The 20,380-nt window shown below is 38.6% G+C and overlaps 1 protein-coding gene across 4 annotated transcripts in view; it reads left to right on the top strand.

Moving 5' to 3' along the window:
• ATP11C (ATPase phospholipid transporting 11C) overlaps nucleotides 1–20,380 on the top strand; it is a 1,720,948-nt gene that overhangs the window by 484,537 nt on the left and 1,216,031 nt on the right. For all 4 annotated transcript variants that reach the window (XM_044057530.1, XM_044057531.1, XM_044057529.1 and 1 more), the window contains one exon: nucleotides 9,803–9,922. In XM_044057530.1, the coding sequence (XP_043913465.1) occupies nucleotides 9,803–9,922 (120 nt within the window). The remainder of the gene's footprint in view (nucleotides 1–9,802; nucleotides 9,923–20,380) is intronic.

Consider the following 20,380-nt stretch of genomic DNA (forward strand, 5'->3'; position numbering starts at 1 on the left):
TAGCTGTGTGTATTATGACTTGTGAGAAGACACTGTGCTGATAGCTGTATGTATAATGACTTGTGGGAAGACACTGTGCTGGTAGCTGTGTGTATAATGACTTGTGAGAAGACACAGTGCTAGTAGCTGTCTGCATAATGACTTGTGAGAAGACACTGTGCTAGTAGCTGTGTGTATTATGACTTGTGGGAAGACACTGTGCTGGTAGCTGTGTGTATTATGACTTGTGAGAAGACACTGTGCTAGTAGCTGTGTGTATTATGACTTGTGAGAAGACACTGTGCTGGTAGCTGTGTGTGTATAATGACTTGTGAGAAGACACTGTGCTGGTAGCTGTGTGTATTATGACTTGTGAGAAGACACTGTGCTGGTAGCTGTGTGTTTAATGACTTGTGAGAAGACCCTGTGCTGATAGCTATATGTATAATGACTTGTGGGAAGACACTGTGCTGGTAGCTGTGTGTATAATGACTTGTGAGAAGACACTGTGCTGGTAGCTGTCTGCATAATGACTTGTGAGAAGACACTGTGCTGGTAGCTGTGTGTAAAATGACTTGTGAGAAGACACTGTGCTGGTAGCTCTGTGTATAATGACTTGTGAGAAGACACTGTGCTGTTAGCTGTGTGTATAATGACTTGTGAGAAGACACTGTGCTGGTTGCTGTGTGTATAATGACTTGTAAGAAGATAATGACTTGTGAGAAGACACTGTGCTGGTTGCTGTGTGTATAATGACTTGTAAGAAGACACTGTGCTGGTAGCTGTGTGCTTAATGACTTTGTGAGAAGACACTGTGCTGGTAGTTGTGTGTATAATGACCTGTGAGAAGACACTGTGCTGGCAGCTGTGTGTATAATGAATTGTGAGAAGACACTATGCTGGTAGCTGTGTGTATAATGACTTGTGAGAAGACAATGTGCTGGTAGCTGTGTGTATAATGACTTGTGAGGAGACACTGTGCTGGTAGGTGTGTGTATAATGACTTGTGAGAAGACACTGTGCTGGTAGCAGTGCACAGGGAATAGAGGACAAGAGAAGAGTGTGCCCCTGATGATGATGATGCTGTTGTTGTCTAGATTGCTTCTTTGTCCTTTTCATACCTGTCAGCTGCTCAGAATATCCACATTTTTGCCTTAAATTTTTGGTTTGGTCCCTTTAAAATTGTGGTTTTCTAGCAAATGTTTGTGGATTGATGTCACTAAACAATGATGGACACTTGAGTTTCAGACTTCCTAGCCTTCAGAACATGCACACTAATACAAAATCTGTTATTTTAGCAACTTTCAGAGTTTATAAGAGCAGTATTTAAAATCTGTTTCTGTTTTTTGGGCCTCTGTCCTCCATTATTTTTGGGTTTGTTTAGAATTTTTATGCTGATAGGTTTAGAGATCTTGCTTTTGCCTGACTCCAAATATGTAAAACATATTCTCCTTAACAGAGATCTCAACCCCACAGAGTTAAAGTGCTGATGAAAAAATATACTCAGATGAAGTCATATGAGAGGATTTAATCAGTAACAAAAATATATAAACTTAAAAATTATATATATATATATATATATATATATATATATATATATATATGTATATATATATATATATATATGTATATATATATATATATATATAGATGGATAAGATATATCAGGGTCATTGATTGCCAAAACTGGATATCAAATATAATGAAGTAGTCATCAAAGAATACTTGAGTAGCAAAGTCAAAGGTACAAGGTTTGATTCTTTCCTCCTTGAGTTTCCTGCTGTGCAACTCTTAGCAAGTCATTTATCTAGGCAGTACTCACAGGTTGCCCATGAAAAGGAACCCTTGTATCTAGTGGGCTTATCCTGTTACTAAGTGCAGTTTAAAGAAACAGTAAGCACAAAAATATGGTACACAGTGCGCATTCTATACAAGGGTGTATAATATGCATCAAAGTTAGATCAGATAAAAGATGACAAAGAGTAGTCTTTTACATAAAGAAATAGAGCAGCAAAACTGCAATGTTGTTCATCTTGGATGATGGATGTAACACCTGGGTTGCCATATAAGTTGAGATATTGCCCTCATTCTTTGGGGGGTGTAGATGGTCCTTATGGTGATGGATCATTACCAGGGAAGAAGTTTAGGACATGTATCACCAACATCCACATAGCTGGAATGCCTGCAGTGGCACAAGTGAACCTCATGGCTACCTGATTGATGGCCCTTTCAGAAGAATGTGAGAGGGGACAAGGAAGGTTTCCCCGATTGCGTCAGAATATTGTTTCCATCCCTGGGGAAGCAGCTGCTGCCATTAGTCATATGGCTGGCCTCATTTGTCCTTTCAAAAAGAAACAGAAAATACTATGAGTTGTTTCAGAAGGACTTTCCAGAACCTACACCTATTCCTCCTAGTCTGTCTGCTTTAGAGCACCAAGGACTGGTTTCATGTAAGACAGTTTTCTATGAACTGGCCATTGCGTATGCATAATAAAGTGCATAATAAATAGAACTCATCATAACACAGAATCAGTAGGAGCCCTGAGCTTGTTTCCCTACAATGAGACAGTCCCGTCTAGAGGTGATGGGAGACCATGTGACCTGAAGTGTGTTCATTATTTCCAGTCGACTCCGTAATTTAGTTTTGGTTGCTGTCATTGCAGAAAACGCTGCTTCATAAAGATAGAATGTTGGAAATGGAAGCAGGGTTTTCAATGCTTATTCTAGCAACTTTCTACATTGATAAGAGCAATATTTAAAATCTGTCTGTTTTATTTGTGGCTTGTCCAGATTTATTGTGCAAGAGGTTGAAAGATATGGTCAAGAGGTAACAAACCTAATGGAAACCTTTTTCTGAATCTAGCAACTTTCTAAGTTTATAAGAGCAATATTTAAAATCTGTCCCTATTATTTGTCGCTCTGTCATATTTTCCAAGTATCCAAATTTTCTCAGAATGCCCAAATTTTTGCCTTATATTTTTGGTATGTTCCTCATAAAATGTGTGCTTTTCTAGATTTTTTTTACAAATAAGTGAGGGCTGAAGTCATTATATAATGACAGGCATTTAAGTTTCAGACTTCATATCCTTCAGAAAAATGCATGGTAGCATGGGCCCTTGCATTCTGTCAACTTTCTAAGTCTATAAGAGCAATATTTAAATTTTTTCCCTATTTTTGGGGCATTGTTCTCACTATTATTTTTGGCTTTGTCCAGATTTTCTGTGCCCAGAGGTTGAGTGCTACGGGCTCTGTCCAGTTTTATTGTGCGAGAGGTAAGAGGTATGGTCGAGAGGTACACAGACCTCTTAACTGATGCTGCTGCCAGAGATCGCTCTCACTCTTCACTCTGTTTCACTCTCTGTGTCTCGTATACACATACACACACACACAGTCCATTCTGCTTTCACTTTCATGCACGCATTCACGCACACATGCAGACAGAAACACACTCACACTTTTTTTCCTTTTCATTTATTTTTATTTTACACTCGCTAAACAGCAAAAGCACTACTTAGCGAGTGTAAAATAATGGCTCCTTTCATGCACGCATTCGATCACACCTTTGGATAGAGATTTTGTATTTGGCCCCTCTACTGCAGAGGTGATCAGAAAGTGTGATAAAAAAGGCAAGCTGATCCAGGAACTCTCTTAAGATTTTTCAACCCTCATTTTTCAAATTGCCAAGGGATTTTCTTTCTTCTCATTCAATTTTGGCAACCCCCCCACCCAAAAAAAAAAAAAAAAAAACAGATTAAACAGTCTCAACAAAATCAAAGTCAAAGTATTGTCGATCAGAGATGCACAGCAGTGCAAGCTGAATGAATTTACTTGCTTTGGTCCTCGTGCAAGGCATAACAGTGAACACATAGTTTGAATGACAGACTACTGCACATACAGTAATAATTAAAATATTAACAACACAGTAACTTACCACAATCGGACAGGAAGACGTTAGACAATATTAAACTAGTAGGTATTGCAAGACTGACTTCACATTGTGATTGCTTAGAATATTGCACTTCATAGTATATGTTGCACATGTATGGAGTGGTGACTCACTCATGACTATTACACATCCAGGAAGTAATAGCATAAGAAATCAGGGTAACTGTACCAATTATTGAAGCAATTTGCCAGAGTGATTACTGTAGAATAAAATAAAATAATATAAAATGCAGGTAAATAGACATTTAAGAGGAAATGGCAAGGGTTTTCTAAAAAAGTATTGAACTTCCCAAAGCCAGGGACAGTCCAACAATTATGAATGTCTGTTCAAGAGACCCTGTGACCCCCCTCCCACTCTGGCCCCCCTTTTTTTTATAACAAAAAGTCTGAATCTTCATTTTTCACTTTCACAAAAGATTGTTTCAGACAAATGGGTTCTGAAAATCACTCATCAGGGTTACAGTTGGCAGTAGGAGAAAATTCCTCCTTTCCAGGGTGCCATTCCTCATCCTCCAGGTCAGACTCTCTTGTTTTCACCCGTTCTTCATCACATGCTGTCTCATAGACTGACAGAACCAGTTCATCCTTCCCAGGTGAGGAAGGGTTTTTATTCAAGGATGTTCATTGTGTCAAACTAAGAAAATGCTTGGTGACCATTTTGGGATCTTTCTTTCCTAATCATGTTTCTGATGGTGCCCAAATTCAAAATTATGTTACCTCTTCTTCCTCCTTCAAGTTTCCTAGTAACTAAAATATGCTTTTCATCACCTCCCTATTCATTCAGACTTTAAATGTTTCTTAAGGTTTTGTGTGTCTGGATCACATTATCATTTCTCTGCCTTACCCTTTGGACTATCCATTGCCCCAAGAGTGTTCATAAATTGTCTAGCTCCAGTTATAGGTCAATGCAGGCTATAGGATATCCACATTTTTCCATGTTTAGACAACTTGCTTATCTCTGCAGAGTTCTTTTTCAAAATGCCAGGAATCTGTCTCTTGGGTGAGAGATCCATTACACAAGCTGTGAGTCAAAAAATAAATAAATAAAAATTCGAAAGTCTTTCTTGACTCCCTCAGACAGGATGTGTTCATTGGATGTCAACTAGATACTTCAGTTCAAAGAGCATTTCTTCCACATGAAAAAAATAGATCCTTATTTAGATCTATTTCTAAGGTTTTCCACTCAGACTTTGGTCACTGCAAGGGAATACTTTGGGATGTTGGGTCTCATGGCATCTGTGATTCTCGTGATAAGACTTCACATGAGAAGAATACAATGGTATCTGAAATGCCTTTGGTCCTAGCATCAACACCGTTATCTTTTCAAATCCCAGTGCTGGAACTTGGCAGAAAAAAAAAATCTTTTGGTGGAGACAACAGATATCCTTGAATCCAGGTTTCCCCTTCTCCCTCCCTTTTCCAAAGCAGTCAGTCACCGCAGATACTTTGGACTTTACTTAGGGAATAGTTTCAGGAGAGATAAAATCACAGGGGGTATGGGACAGCAAGGATAGATGCAAGCACACAAATATCAAGGAGATGATTTCTCTGATTGAGGCACTCAATTCTGAACCATCATTGGTCACCTGGACCTCTTCAAGTAGTTACAGATATTACCACAGTCATGTGGTACATCAACAAGCAAGGGAGGACCAGGTCGTACCCCGTTTGCAGACTAGACATGTTAGCTTGGGATAGAAATTCATAGCGCACTCTAATTTAACAGGCATCCTACCTTCCGTCAGAGCAAAATTGTGTGGCAGACAAGCTAAGCAAGACCAGGACAGACCTTCACAAATGGAAACTAGATCAGTGGGTTTTCCAAGATTTGAACCATCTGTGGGGAGTTCCTCAAGAAGACATCTTTGCCTCCTCTTTGAACAATCAACTGGCAAGATTCTGTTCCAGAACTCCATGCAAAAAGGCCTGGAAGACAGATGCCTTTTTCTTTTCTTTTGTTTGGGCAGGAATGTTCCTGTATGCTTTTCACCCTTTCCACTAATATCCAGGGTACTTTTGAAGATTCAGAAGGAATCTCCCAAGATCTTTGTGGTAACTCCTTTCTCCCCCAAGCAACTGTGGTTCTCCCTTCTCTTGGAAACAGTCAGGGGCAATTACCACGAGGTTCCTCACAAACTGGATCTACTCGCACAAAACAGGGATATTTGATACACTCTGACATCAGTCGTCTTCAATTGACTGCAGGGATAGTAGTCTTAATTCATAGGTTCATAGATTGGTACTAAGCTAACTGCCCTTGTGAGCCATGCTAAGCCTAGCCAATTATACCTTGTGAGACTCAAACCCTGGACCTTGTGTTTGCAAGGCAAACAACTTAACCATTAGGCCACCCTCTTTTAGGAACTTCTTTACTGTAAACATGCAGCAGGTATCAGTGGGGGAAAGCCTGCTACTTGAAAATCATGTATTAGCAAATGAAAAAAGTTTTCTAGTTGGTGCTAACAACATAACCAGCACCCATTCAGTCGTCTGGTTTTATAATATTTTCATGAGCTGCTATCCTATGACTTTTCTTCTTTTTATTATTATTATTATTGTTATTATTATTATCATCATCAAGGTTTATTTATCAGCCATTTCAGCATGTCTGCTCATGGATCCTCCTCTTTCAAGGCAGTCTTGTGTCAAAATGTTGAAAGGGGTTTTGCATAAGAGGCCTCCAAGAAAACTGGTGGCCTCTCCTTGGGATCTTAATTTTATGCTACATATGCTAACGTTTGCTACATTTAAACCAGCTAATCTGACTGACTTGAAGTTCTTAACATGAAAGGTATTATTTGATTGCTGTGACCTCTGCAAGAAGGGCATCTGTATTGCAGAGCTCTTAAGATGAGTCAACCCTATCTCATTTTCTATAGAGACATTTTTTTTTTAGGTGTAAAAGAAGGATTAGTTCTTAAAGTGGTATCCAAGTTGACTTTAAGCCAAACTTTCCATCTCATTGTTTTCCTTCCTGAACCTAAAAATGCAGGAGAAAGGTTACTCCATCCCTTGGATGTTCACAGACAACTCCGGTATTATGTTGACAGAACTAACTCTTTCAGATCAATTGTTTATTTCTTGTGAAGAAAAGAAGAGGAGACAACTTGTGCCAAAACAGACCATTGGCATTACCTTTTGTTATACTCACCATAACAAATCCATTCTGGGAAGAGTCAAGGTCCATTCTACCAGGGCCTTGGTTTCATCTATGGCTTTTTGGAAAAGGTTGCATTCTACAGCTGCTTGACAGTTTAGGCATGTGGAAGGTGCCCTGAAGTGTTGGGAGGTGGCCGGTTGTTTTATCCTTGGCAGGATATAACCCATATAGCTAAGGGTACTGCAGCAGTAATCATTTGAACATCTACTGTTATGGCAAGTCCAGCTTATACAACTATACTTTCTTCAGGCTTCTGTACTGTTCAGACGAGGCTAAGAGCTCTTTTATAAGCCTGGATATGCTGACTTCCAGCTGTATTCAGTTGCATTAAAGTAAATGCTGTGGGTCTGTTTTTACTGTCCTGTAGTTCATGAGAGTATCTGGAGTAAGTAATATTACATTCCAATATAGTAGGCAAAGATGAATAGTAACGGATAGACACCTTCTGCTAACACAGTTAATTCCTTTATCTTCTTTGAGCCAAATTCACAGTACTTGGTATGAAACAATTTATTTAATATTAAAAGTTGATTGTTTCAGTACTTTACCTTCATCTAAAGATTTCTGATGACACAGTGAATTAAGAAACTTATCAGATTTTATAGTCTTTGTCTCGATTCTTTAATTCAGGAATATTCATCAGTGGAGTAGGTGGGGCTGTGTTCATACAGAAAAATGGTGGAATGAGGGCAGATTATTTTCACTGACTGTAGCTCTGAACCTTCTGCCCCATCATGGCAGTGTTCTCTGTTTCTCCCAGTCAAAGAAGATAAAGTTCCAACTTCTTGCTCTGTGACATGCAGAAACATAGCGTGCGTTTCTGTCTTCAGACTTCTTGCATATTATACTTGGCAAGGAATAAGTCAGATTTCTGGATCTCCAACTTCCGATTCTCAGGCAAATTTCCTTGACGAGTGAGCTTCTTTGCAGTTGCACAATTTTTCAGACAGACAAGAAAGTACTTGTCCGTGATTAATTTTCATACTTTTAAGATCTGGTATTTAAAACTCCCAAGTCATGAGATTTATTCAGCCAGTCTCATCAGGGTTTGCATTCATGCTGTACAATATGTATAGGCTACCTACCTGCAGCATGTGCACTTCTACGCTGAAGGAACCAACTCTCCTTAAAATATACACAGATACTAAATTGTTATTGACAAGTTTCCTCCTCATAGAACAGGAATCAGTCATGCATTGCACAGCAGAACACTTCATAATACCCTGTTACCAGTGGATTTGTGCACACATTTTTGAACAGAACTCTTTTCAGAAAGACTGCCAGCGTGGTATGCATTACATGGGACATGACAGCCCCTGATGTCTGAATCATGTGCGTTATGTTATAATACTAAACCATTGTTGGGAAACAAACACTTTGTTTGGAAGTGCACAGCAGAAATTAATTTCCTGGAAGGAAGCTATACAAATATTTCCTGGGGTGTCTACTGCTGTATTCGTTTCCTGTATTTGTAAATACTGTAGTTGTTGGATTGCTGACATATTTTACAGTTTAGACTTTTTCCTAGATGCTGTTCTTAATTCTTACCTTTGCCCTAGCTGACTTGGCTTACTTACGCTTGCATCAGAGCATGTCTGCTGGTCAGTTGCAGATTGAGCCTGTGTTCATGTTGTTGGGTTTCTATTCTGCATTGTAACCTCTATGACCACTGTTTCATAGTCCATGTAGTGTTGTAGGTGATGTAAAAGCAGGCATGAATAACATTAATTGAAGTGTGGATCTAGTGGAATTTTTCTTCCTGGATAGCACCTACATAACGACCTTTGGTGATATGAGAATTATCCAATAAATGCATTATCGGTAACTGTGTACCATACTTGAAGAGTAGTAAATACGTGCTTCATTAGGGAAATACCAATGTAATACTCTCCATTTTGAAAGAATCCCAACCTGTGGTAGAAGTTATAAAGTTTACCCTGTTGGTACTGATATATGTAACACATTCTATCACCACATGTTGTTCTTACATTGATAAACAGTATGTCTTTCCCATGAAAAAAATGCGTGTTACCTTCTTGACTGGCCCTTCATTCATTTACTTCTGTTTTTATGACCAGCAGCTGCTGTCCAAGCAGTTTGGTTTTCTTCTTTCATTTTTCCATCTACTGTGAAGTTGTTAAGACCAGGCTGCCAGATTAGCTGCTATATTATACAGATCTGTGCAGTCCGGCATAACATTGCCCAGTAATTAAATAACCTTTTGCTTTGCCTAAACAAATAATGTACATTATATTTCTGAGTAAAGGAGTGTTGCTTAGTAAATTAGATGTGACTTTATTTCTGTTTGAGTGCAAAACAGAAACCGAACTATCCCAGGATATAAAACACGGATGTAGCAAAATAAATACAAATAGTGGAGGAAAACACTTGGGGTCATCATGGGCTACAGGTTTAGGGAAACTGACACTTTGCTCAGAGGGTTAAGGCTAAGAGCAGCTAATGAATTTCATCCTGCTGTCTAGGGTTTGAATCTCTTATTTTCCACTTGCAAACTGCATTACTCTGACCATCTAACCAGAGAGTGTACCTGGCTTGTGTCCATTGGGCTTACCCGATTAATGAATAAATAAAATACAAATAACAAGCCGTACCCAATCACATTGTAAACTCCTGTTTGTACATTGCTTCATATTCTTATGTCTGTATATTTTGTTCTGAAAATGCATCCATTAAAGCTTATTGATTTTTATTTTTCAGTGCTCTGGAGATGACGGAAGAGTTGACAGTCGGACAGTTTATGTTGGTCATCGTTCACCTCCTGGAAGTGACACTCACATTGTACAAAAATTTTGCAGTAACCGGATAGTCTCTTCCAAGGTAAGACCATCCTTTAAATGTTAAATGTGCTGTTATATTAAAAAAAATGAAGGATTGTCTGTAATACAGTGGACTGGTCTGGTAGTTTTGTTCCGCACTGTCAGCATTTTCAACAGAGTAAAATTAAATTGGACTTCTTCATGTGTGAAGAACATGTGACTAGAGGGGTTCGACACTGAAAAATGGCACTTGCTTCAGTGGGTTAACATTGATTCTGTGTGCTGAAATAAATCTGATGTCTGCAAACCGGTAGATTTAAAGTAATCTAAAGGTTACACTGACACTGCAAATTGTCCTGCTCTCTAGCTTTTAACCAAGATAGGCTTAGTTTGCATTTACTGGAGTAAGCAGTTTTCTGGAGCTAAGTTCTCAAGATGCAGTGTATCGGATGTAGTACTGTCAGTCCCAGTGTGCCATTATTCAGGTAGTTGTTAAGGTAGAGGTGCATGAAGAAGAGAAACAAGCATATAGCTGCAGTTGCTCTCTGATAAAGGCTAGTTTTATCACAGGTGATGTTTCCCCGGGTGCACACCTTTGCCTAAAATTCTTAGTTAAAAACTTTATCTCTCAGGTAAAAGCATTGCCTTAGCTTACCACATTTTTGTAATTGTTTGCCAGTTCATAAATACATCTTAATGCATATTTTAGTACATCAAAACACTTGTCTCCTTAGTACCTTTAAATGCCTTTCTGTATAGTCTGGAAAGTGTATGTATCACCTGCCATTTAAGGTGCAAACAGATCAAAAAGGACTTCTTCTAGCTCTATTCTGGGAGGTAGTTACTATTTATCACCTGCCACTTATAAGTAGGAATCATATGTAGTTTACAGATACGTGTTACTTAGGTAGACAGTGGAGAATGTTGACAAATGCTCATTGTACCTTGTCAGCTAAGTGGCTTTCTGTCGGCTTTGAACTGCCTCACTGTGTACCAGCTATAAGGTAAGAATGTTTCCATGAGTCTGTGTACCTGTCCAGTACTGCATACTGTTATCATTGGACTGCCTTTGTGCCTGGGTCATGGTTGAAAAGGTTCTTTGGACCAGATGAACTTATATGAGTATCAAATAAATAAATAAGTCAAATAAATGCAAATATTCTGTTATTGCTATTTGTAACAGGCCATTTGTAAGTGCAAAATGCAAAATAAATATTCCAGTCTTTTAAGTTGAATGTCTGGTGTAGGTTTTGACTCATTTGCAATCTTAAAGTTGCTCAGAACTGCAGGTTTCCACATTCTGAAGCCCGTGATGTTAGCATGTAGGTCATGTGGGATCAAAGGAACATTTTATGATTGGCTCGACAGCATGTGAAAGCTAATGCTGGTGCCATTTTTCACTTTGATTCAAACGATTTTCTGCAACCTACACCTCCCCCCACTGTCCTCCCTTTCGGAGTGTGCACATTAAGTTTTTTTTTTTTTTTTTTTGATTGCACTCATATCTTGTGGTTATTGAAAGCATTGTTGTGGAAAACAGAGGTTTATCTGTTATGTTATAACTTGTACCACTATGCTGGTTCCGTACTGTTCAGTACCTTTATCTTTTTCTGTTCCTTTTTGCAATTTTTTCATCTGAATTACCAAATGAGTTGTCTTATAGTCTTAGCAATAGTTGCTATAGGTGCTGTTGCAGGCTGGAACTGGTTTACAAACCTCCTGCAGTCATTTTAGAGCCTTATGCTTAATTTTTGTGTTTGACTTGCTATTGCAGCTGTTCTGCAAACACTTATTTCTCTGTTTGTTAGTGATGTGTATGTATTACAAACTGTTCTGGAATTATTTTATTGATATGTGTCTCTTCTCACTGCATTTAATCAACTACAACTGTTTATGAGCTCTGGCAAGATACTGCACTGTTAAATTAACAACTGTTTAGGCGTATAGGGAAGCAGTTGCACTGTTAAATCAACCCTGTAACACAGATGCATTTCTCACAGCTTCTGCTTACTCCTTAAACTGAGGCTCAGATATTTTGTGCAACTGTACGACCCACATTTATCAGTTAATGTGCCATATTTCTCATGTTTTATTTAGTAATTGCTGCGTTATCACTGGTCTTTATCGAAAACGGAGAACTGTTTGTTTTAGCGACTAGTAACAAGCTTTGTACCATTTTATTATTGCTCATATTTCTCAAGTTTTTTAGTAATTAACTCACTGCAATTGTATGCTGAACATCGTGCAGTTTTTGACCCTCTCTTTCTAATCTGTTCCTTCATTTTTTTCTATAGTTGTGCTACACCCCCTCATCTCTCTCTACACCAAGGTGGTCCCAGTCCTGACAACAGTAACTAATGGGCTACTGCTTGCCGGTTACTCCAAAAACAAAAAAAAAAAGAACTAAGTGTGTATGTGTATCACAACTGAAGGAACTCTTGGAAGTAGCAATAATTTCTGATTTAAAAGACACACACATGCAAAGTACACTTTAAGTTCAGGTCTTCAAGCACTGTACCAGACTGCTCCCTCCTTATACTGTGTTCCCAATACTGTAAGAATTAATTATTTTTCTGGATTTTGGCTGCCTTGCTGATTCCCTCACTGCACTCGGGCTCACTCTGCTCCCGTACCCAGTACCCAACACCCAAATTCCACCCACCCCCACTACCTGTAAATTTAAACCTCACTACTCCACACTCCTTCCTCTGATAACTGCACCCACATCCCTCTTGCACTTCTCCTCTGATAGCTCCCCCACCTCCCTCTTACACTCATCCAATCAACTCATTACTGTAACTATCACACACTCATACTGTCAACCTTCTGTTCTCTTTCCCTTTCTTGTACATACATTTCTACCCACTTCAAACTATCCAACACATCAATGCTTCTAATTCCCTCTCCAATCACTCCATCCTCCAACATCACACCTATATACGCCACAGTACTAAAACCTAATCTTTCTCCCGCTCCCTCATATTCACCTTTAGCTAACCTTACACATTTTTATACCTTATCTACCATCTTCTACATCACCCACTATTACCTGCAATACTGACTCTCTTCTTTTCCTGGGATTCATTGCAGTGCTAAGTATACTATGATTCTCCTTACCTTCCTCACCGTAATGCTGTTCTCCCTCTCCTCTTATCTAGCTCCAATCTCACCTGTACTCTGCTCTCCTGCAGGCACTGCCTCTTTCTCCAGCGTCACATATCACTACTGTCTCCCGATCACTCCTCATATATTTCAAATGGATAACACTTTCTTCTTTAAACATAAACTGTATCAATCTCCTCTACACTTGTCGAACATCAAACATAACGATAAGTCATAAGTCCAAAATTAAATCCTCTTTCCTATATACTCTAACTTTTGTCTACTCTATGGTGACATTCATCCTAACCCAGGTGACTGTTTCACACCATTCCCATCCCTAGCCAATAGTCCATATTCACAAAATAAGCCCATTTTTCCTCAATAAACATATGTAGCATTAGCAATAAAGTCTTCAAATCACATGCTTGGAAAACTGTACAATCTCCTGACATATTAAAACTCACTGAAACCTGGTATAAACCACACATTAAAGATACTGAAGTTTTCCCTCCAGGTTTCGGTATGTTTAGAGCTGACCGACTCGAAAGAAAGGGAGGTGGCATAGTTATACTCTAACCTAAGTCTCTCTCTTTAACTCCACATAACCATCCTATACCTCCCTTTGACAAAGCCGAAATTATGATCACCTGTCTTAACTTAAATAGCAATAAAAGTGTCTGCATTACTGCATTGTACATAACTCCGGGCAACAATATATCAACTCTTGAAATAGCCTATCCTGGGTGCCAAGCAATATTTCTGTAGAAACTATATTATTAGACAACATCAACATTGACTGGAAGAAACTAAACTCTCAATTCCCCACAAATAGCATGAACCTTTTTGGTTTATCACAACTCATAACTCAACCAACCTATACCAACTCAGCATACCAAAAAAGCTCAACTGTCAACTGGATTTTGGTCTCCCACCCTAGCGATTTTATTCAATCCCAAATATTACCAGGCACTGTTAGTGATCTCCACCCTATATACACAACTAGAGTTATCACACACCCGTGCAAACAACATGCTTACAAGACTGTACATAACTTGACACACTTTAACCAGCAGACCCTTACTAATACATTAAATAGTATTAACTAATCTTTTCTTAAATACTTACCTCCTGATGAAGCAGTCGAGAAATTCAACTATACATTCCTAACACTTTAAACAGATTAGCTCCTGTCAGAAAGAAAAGAGACAAAACTAACTATATCCCCTGGCTTTCTGTGAGTACCAGATCCCTTATGCAAAAAAGAGATGAGGCCTGGGCTTGCTACGTAAAACAGAAGACACACAATAATCTACAACACTTTAGAACAGTACGTAACCTAGTAAAGAAAAAAAGTGAACTTAGATAAAAAAAAAAATTTATGCTAAACCACAAGATTAGCATAAATCCAACTCAGAAACCTTCTGGCATACAATCAAAAAAATTTTACATCCAGGAAATCATTAGCCTGTCTACCCACCACTGACAATACTTCTAATATAGCATCTCAATTTAACTCTTACTTCATCAGTAGCATAGCATCCGTTACTGATAACTTCCCAGCATCACCGTCTACTTTCTCTCATCCTCCTACTAATGGCCTCTCCACATTTTCCCTACAACCAGTACCCACTTCCTTCATTAAGTTCCTGCGGAGCAAACTCAAACCTTGTTCCCCTTCTGCTGATGATCTTCCTAATGAATGTCTACAAATGGCAGCTAACTCAATAGCTTACCCAGTTTCCATATTCATTAGTAGATCTATCCAGGAAGCATATGTCCACATACTGTGGAAAAAGTTATTCATCCTCCTCCCCAAAAATGTCACATCTAAAGAACTATCCAATTATAGGCCTATTGCTATTCTTTCTCCTATATCCAAAATTCTAGAGAAATGTATCCATAAACAATTCTTTCAAAACCTACTCAACAGCAGTCTTCTTTCTCCCACCAAACACAGATTCATACTGGCACACAGTACTACCTCTGCTCTTCTATCCTTCACTGACACAGTAAATAAAGCTTGTGATACAGGAAACTTTGTCTCATCTCTATTTTTAGATCTTTCTAAAGCTTTTGACACTGTCTCCCACCCCAGACTCTTTCCCAAGTATACTTTCTTGACTTAGCAGAAACTATGATTCAGTGGTTCACCAGTTGTCTAACAGATATCAAATAGTCAAATGGAATTCCAGTTTCTCTCCTTATTTACAAGTTAGTACTGGGGTGCCTCAAGACTCAATATTGGGTTCACTTCTCTTCAACATTTTTATTAATCATCTTCATACCTACACTAATCAAGCAATCTTATTCAGTTTGCTAATGACTCTACTCTAATCTGCTCTTCTAGCAATCTTGCCCGCCTGCAAAATATAACCCAAGATGCTTTGAATTCCATTGAGTCTTGCCTCACCAACAACCATCACCTACTCAATCAAAAAAAAAAAAAACAAGTTTCTGGTATTCTTACCCAAACAATTCCCCATGATTACTCTAACCTGACAGTTGCTTCTCTTAACAATACTACAATCGACGTTGTTTCACACACTAAGTTGTTAGGCATTATACTCGACAACTATCTTAATTTTGACCTGCATATCAGTAACATAAAAATGACAAATCAAAAACTGGGCATGCTGTATAGGGTTAAATAAATTCATCACCAACCCCAATAAAGTAACTCTATCTACCACTTATCTCTTACCATCCCTTATATATGCTTCTCCTAGTCTAACCTTCACTTTTCCCATATAGTAAAACTCAGTCAGTGTCATAACAAGATAGCTTAATTTTCCACTGGTCAACATTACTATTCTCACCACTACTCTGCTCTCAAGACCTTTAATTGGTTAGAAATACCCCATCTACTGACTTTTAATCAACTATGTTAACACACAAAATACTGTACAACTCCTCATTTTCACAAACAACCTCAATGCTGCTTCAGCATTATATCCCATCTCGTGACCTTTGTTCTTCTCACAAGAAACGTCTAGCCATTTACAACCCTCAAAGATCAAATGGAGCTAGCATATGCTCTCACTGTGTTGCCAAATCCTGGAATAGTATTCCAGAATCTATCATATTAATACCTCTTTACTGTTTCTTCAAGTCTCTACTGAAAGACCATGTGTCCAACAATTGGATCTGCCCATACTCCTAAACATGTTAGTAGTCATTACTAGAACATGTCTCCAACAGTTGGATCTGCCCATGCTCCTAACCATCTTACTAGTCATTACTAGAACATGCGTCCAACAATTGGATCTGCCCATGCTCCTAAACATCTTAGTAGTCATTAGAACATGTGCCCAACAATTGGATCTGCCCATGCTCCTAAACATCTTAGTAGCCATTGCTATTCTCTTATAGCAGGATTTATTACTACTACCCCTCGTGGTATAGCCTTCTTTCTAGCCTTTCCTTCAGTATACCTTAACACTGAAATATTCTTTCATTCCACTCATACTGTTTACTTTCTCTTTTAAGAAATCTCAATAGTATCTACTGATAAAAATGCTTGAGTTAATGTCCATAGATATTGTATTCTAACATTTTTGCTTATTATTGTGTGTATATAGTGCGTTCTAACATTATTGTTTATTTTTTATCATTTATACAAACTGTACTTTTTTGGTGTTAGTCTGTAATTTATGTAATTTTTTAATCTTACTATTGTACTTCTGGGCTGCACAGTGGTTTAACAGTGTTGTTGCCTCACAGCAAGAGATTCTCTGGTTTGATTCTTGGCTGGGGTGCCTTCTGTGCAGAGTCAGCATGTCTTTCTTGGGTTCGCATAGGTTTCCTCCCACACTCCAAAGACATGTGGCTGGAGTGTTTCTCCCTGGACTTCTGCAGAAAATGACCTCAGTCCTAGTCAGACTTTCCCGTAAACATATGTTAGATAAATAAATAAATACATTTCTGGAACTTTTCTCCCAGTGCCACTGAAAATGGGTATATGCCCATTGGGACTTTCCTGGTAAATAAATGTAAACAACATTGCAGTTGTAGAGTTTGAATCAGCTGTTATGAGTGGAAACTGAAATGAGAAAATGGCATAAGCTCATTTGTAACTTCTTTCTCTGGCAGGAGTATATTTCTGTTTAAATTATGTGGAAGTCTAATTGGTTGATTGACATCCATGTGGGTGGTATGCTTTATACTTTTAAGACTTCAGCAGGGCTTCACAGTAAAAGGGTTTCATATGCAACTTTATTAAAGCAATGGTAGAAGGTCCATAGTTGTTTTAACAACTTCACGCAGTTTGCAGTTACGAAGTGTACACAAACATACATTATCACCACAGATCTTGAAGGCAGTGACTTAATGGAATTTGATGTTTAACGTTCTTATTCACAAAAGCTAAGAAATGCATAAGGCTCATTTTTAGTATCCCCTTTTAAAGTTAAAAACTATATATATGTGACAAATGAGCATTACGTTAATTGGTTGGGTATCTTCAAATCCTCTCCTATCTATCTTGTGTTGTCCTCCTTGAGGCTGGGAGGAGCTCTTGAATATGTGTTATTGGCCAGGCTTGTAATGGGCTGCTGGCTGATTGCCTACTGCTTATCTATGAGAGGATCAGTTATTGGCTAGGCTTGTCATGGGCTGCTGGCTGATTGCCTACTGGTTATCTATGAGAGGATCATTTATTGGCTAGGCTTGTAACGGGATGCTGGCTGATTGCCTGGTGCTTATCTATGGGAGGATCAGTTCAGGTTTTCATTTAACATCTTGCTGAAACCTGAGAAGCATGTTACAGATTACACTTTTCTGTACTTGGTAGTCTGTTAAAAGATGCCAGTATTTAAGTTTGGAGAAAAAAGAGTAATATTTCTGAGCAGCTGATTTAGGAATTAAACAGAGTGCCCTGCAGTTATATATCTGGTTGGAACTGTTTTTTGCATATCTCTGTAGAGTAGTTAGTCAAGGGACATACGAGTCTTGCGGTTGCTGTTACCTTTCAGTTCCAAAAGGCCTTAGTGACCTAAATGGACTGTTGCCCACTTGTAATGTGAGGTTACACGTCAGTGTTCTTGTTGAGTAATCCAGTAAAAAATATTGTCATGTTAAGAGGCTTAATAAATAATTGTCAGAGACAGCAATGTGGTCTGAATTCCATAAGGTCTGTATGGAAAACTGAGTTTTCTGAAACTTTCGTATACTGCATGACATGCTAATCCTTGTTGCTGTTTTATTAAGTAAAGATGTATGCCTCATATCTAACACCCCTTTTAATGCTAAAAATATGTGTACAAGTGCACACTGTCTTAGACTGATCTCTGTATGTTTACCTTAATACTATGCTTTTATGTTGGTCTTATTTGCTGCCACCCCACCCCCATTTGTCTGTGCATAGACTAATTCCCATGTCCTCCAGCCTCTCATGAAAAACTTAAAACAACTCATCCACCAGAAATAGCAGAGCTGTCATTCCTCTAAAAGCATTATCATTATTCTGGGAGACATTAACATTTTAGGCCCCCTGTAAACATGAAGTCATTGGTTTTCTCACCAGACAAAACAATGCACATTCTTAGGGATAACCAGACTAAATTGCAAAGCAACAAAATGCTTCCTTTTTGACATAATTGTAACAAATTCCCCAAAACAGATGTCATCTGTTACTGTCCTGGTCCATACCTCTGAGCGACTATTCCCCCAGTCATAGTAACTGTAATGGAAATTAAACTAGCTTTACAGACAGGTTTTTAACTTTATAAGGAAAGCACTTCCCAACCTCCTTCAGACTTTACAAATCTAGAACAAATTTCAAGGTAATTATGGAACTTAAAACTGCATAGAAAATCAGGGCATAGCCAGGCAGAAATGGAAATAATCTCCAAATGACGAAACTAGGGGGAAATTCATAAACCTGAGAAATTTCAGTGAGAAAACTGTTAGTCAGCTCTAAGCAACCTGCCTTTAATCACAAATTCAGTGCCTTACTCAACCATCCCAAACATTTCTGGACTCTTTTAAAATATTGTGGCTGATAATTATTTGAGTTTGATTTAGTATCTCAGGAGGGGGTATTATTTTTCCACATCTGACTGGACAGATCACGTAGTACATTGCCATTTTGTGTTTATTATTATTTTTTGGTGTCTATACATCAAGTGACACAGATAACTGGTGTGCTGCTTCCTAGTTATATCTATGGTGATGGCAGTACTACTTTACCAAAATGAAAGCAGTGGGCACTTGGAGAATTCTACCAGCCTTCCCTGGGAAACCAGGATGAAAGCTATGGATAACTGGAGAATGAATTTGGTTTGTGTTTGTGTGTATGTACATTGGACAATACCAATATTCATGGACAAGGGCCTGTTTGTTAGGGCAGTGACTGTGCTCTCAAAGTGGTTACTGTACAGTCTTAGTTTGAGTGTAAATGTGGAAGCCCATACTCAGAGCAGCAGCTTATATTCCCTGTATGCTTTTGAGCTAGGTTACACTTGGTTGATGATTCAAATTTGTGGGAACTTTTTTTCTTTAACCTATTGAGTTTCTGTAGTGTGACTCCAGAACATCCCTCTTTTGACCATGAGACCTGCCTGAGGCAGTGGAACAGATCCCAGAAACATTATTTATTTATTTCAGTTTGATTACCGGGGAAGTCCACTGGGCCAAGAAGTGCCCATTTTCAGTGGAGGCCTGGGGAGAAAAGCTCCACAAGCAATACAATGAAACATGGTTACATAAAGTTAATGGTATAATACAAGAGTAAGATTCAAGCAGTCAGGAAATACATTTACATAAAATGTGCATAATGAACAAGCATAATGAAGCAATACAGTGCAGAGTAAAATAACAAAAATACATAGATGTGCAAAAAGTAAGTTGGAGTCAGGAGAAAGTTAGAAAAGTCAGGAAAATTGTGGAGGTAGAGAGGGCCAGGAAGTGGAGAGCTCAGGGAAAGAGATCCCTGGAAATTATATCTGGTGAGAGCAGGAACATTTCCATTTGGATAACAGGTATTTGAGAAGTAGGGTCTTGAAGGATTCAGAGTTAGGTATAGTCCTAAGAGAAGGAGGGAGAGAGTTCCATTTTTTACCTAGAGAGGAGAGTAGAAGTTGGCCGGCAGCACGTTTAGGTTTGTGGATGGAGATAAGGTTTTGGTGTTCAGATCTCAGAGAACTGTTTGGAGTGTATGGTGGAAGGATGTTTATTAAGGCAGGGCATGAGTCTGGGTAAAATATTAGTTTGTGAGCGGTGGTTAGTTGGAGATAGTCCAAGTGGTTGGGAAGTTCAAGCCAATTTAGAGATTTAAGGGTAAGGCAGTGGTGAGTTGAGGTTTTGGATTTGGTTGCGAATTTAGAGATCTTATTATAGCAAGTTTCAAGTTTTGAGATGTTGGAAATAGACAGATTGGTTAAAAGAGGGGCTCCATAAAGAAGAGAGGGTAGAAGGTATG

This window comes from Protopterus annectens, chromosome 15.part0 (genome assembly GCF_019279795.1).
Source record: "Protopterus annectens isolate FY-2018-M chromosome 15.part0, PAN1.0, whole genome shotgun sequence".
Taxonomy (NCBI): Eukaryota; Metazoa; Chordata; order Ceratodontiformes; family Protopteridae; genus Protopterus; species Protopterus annectens.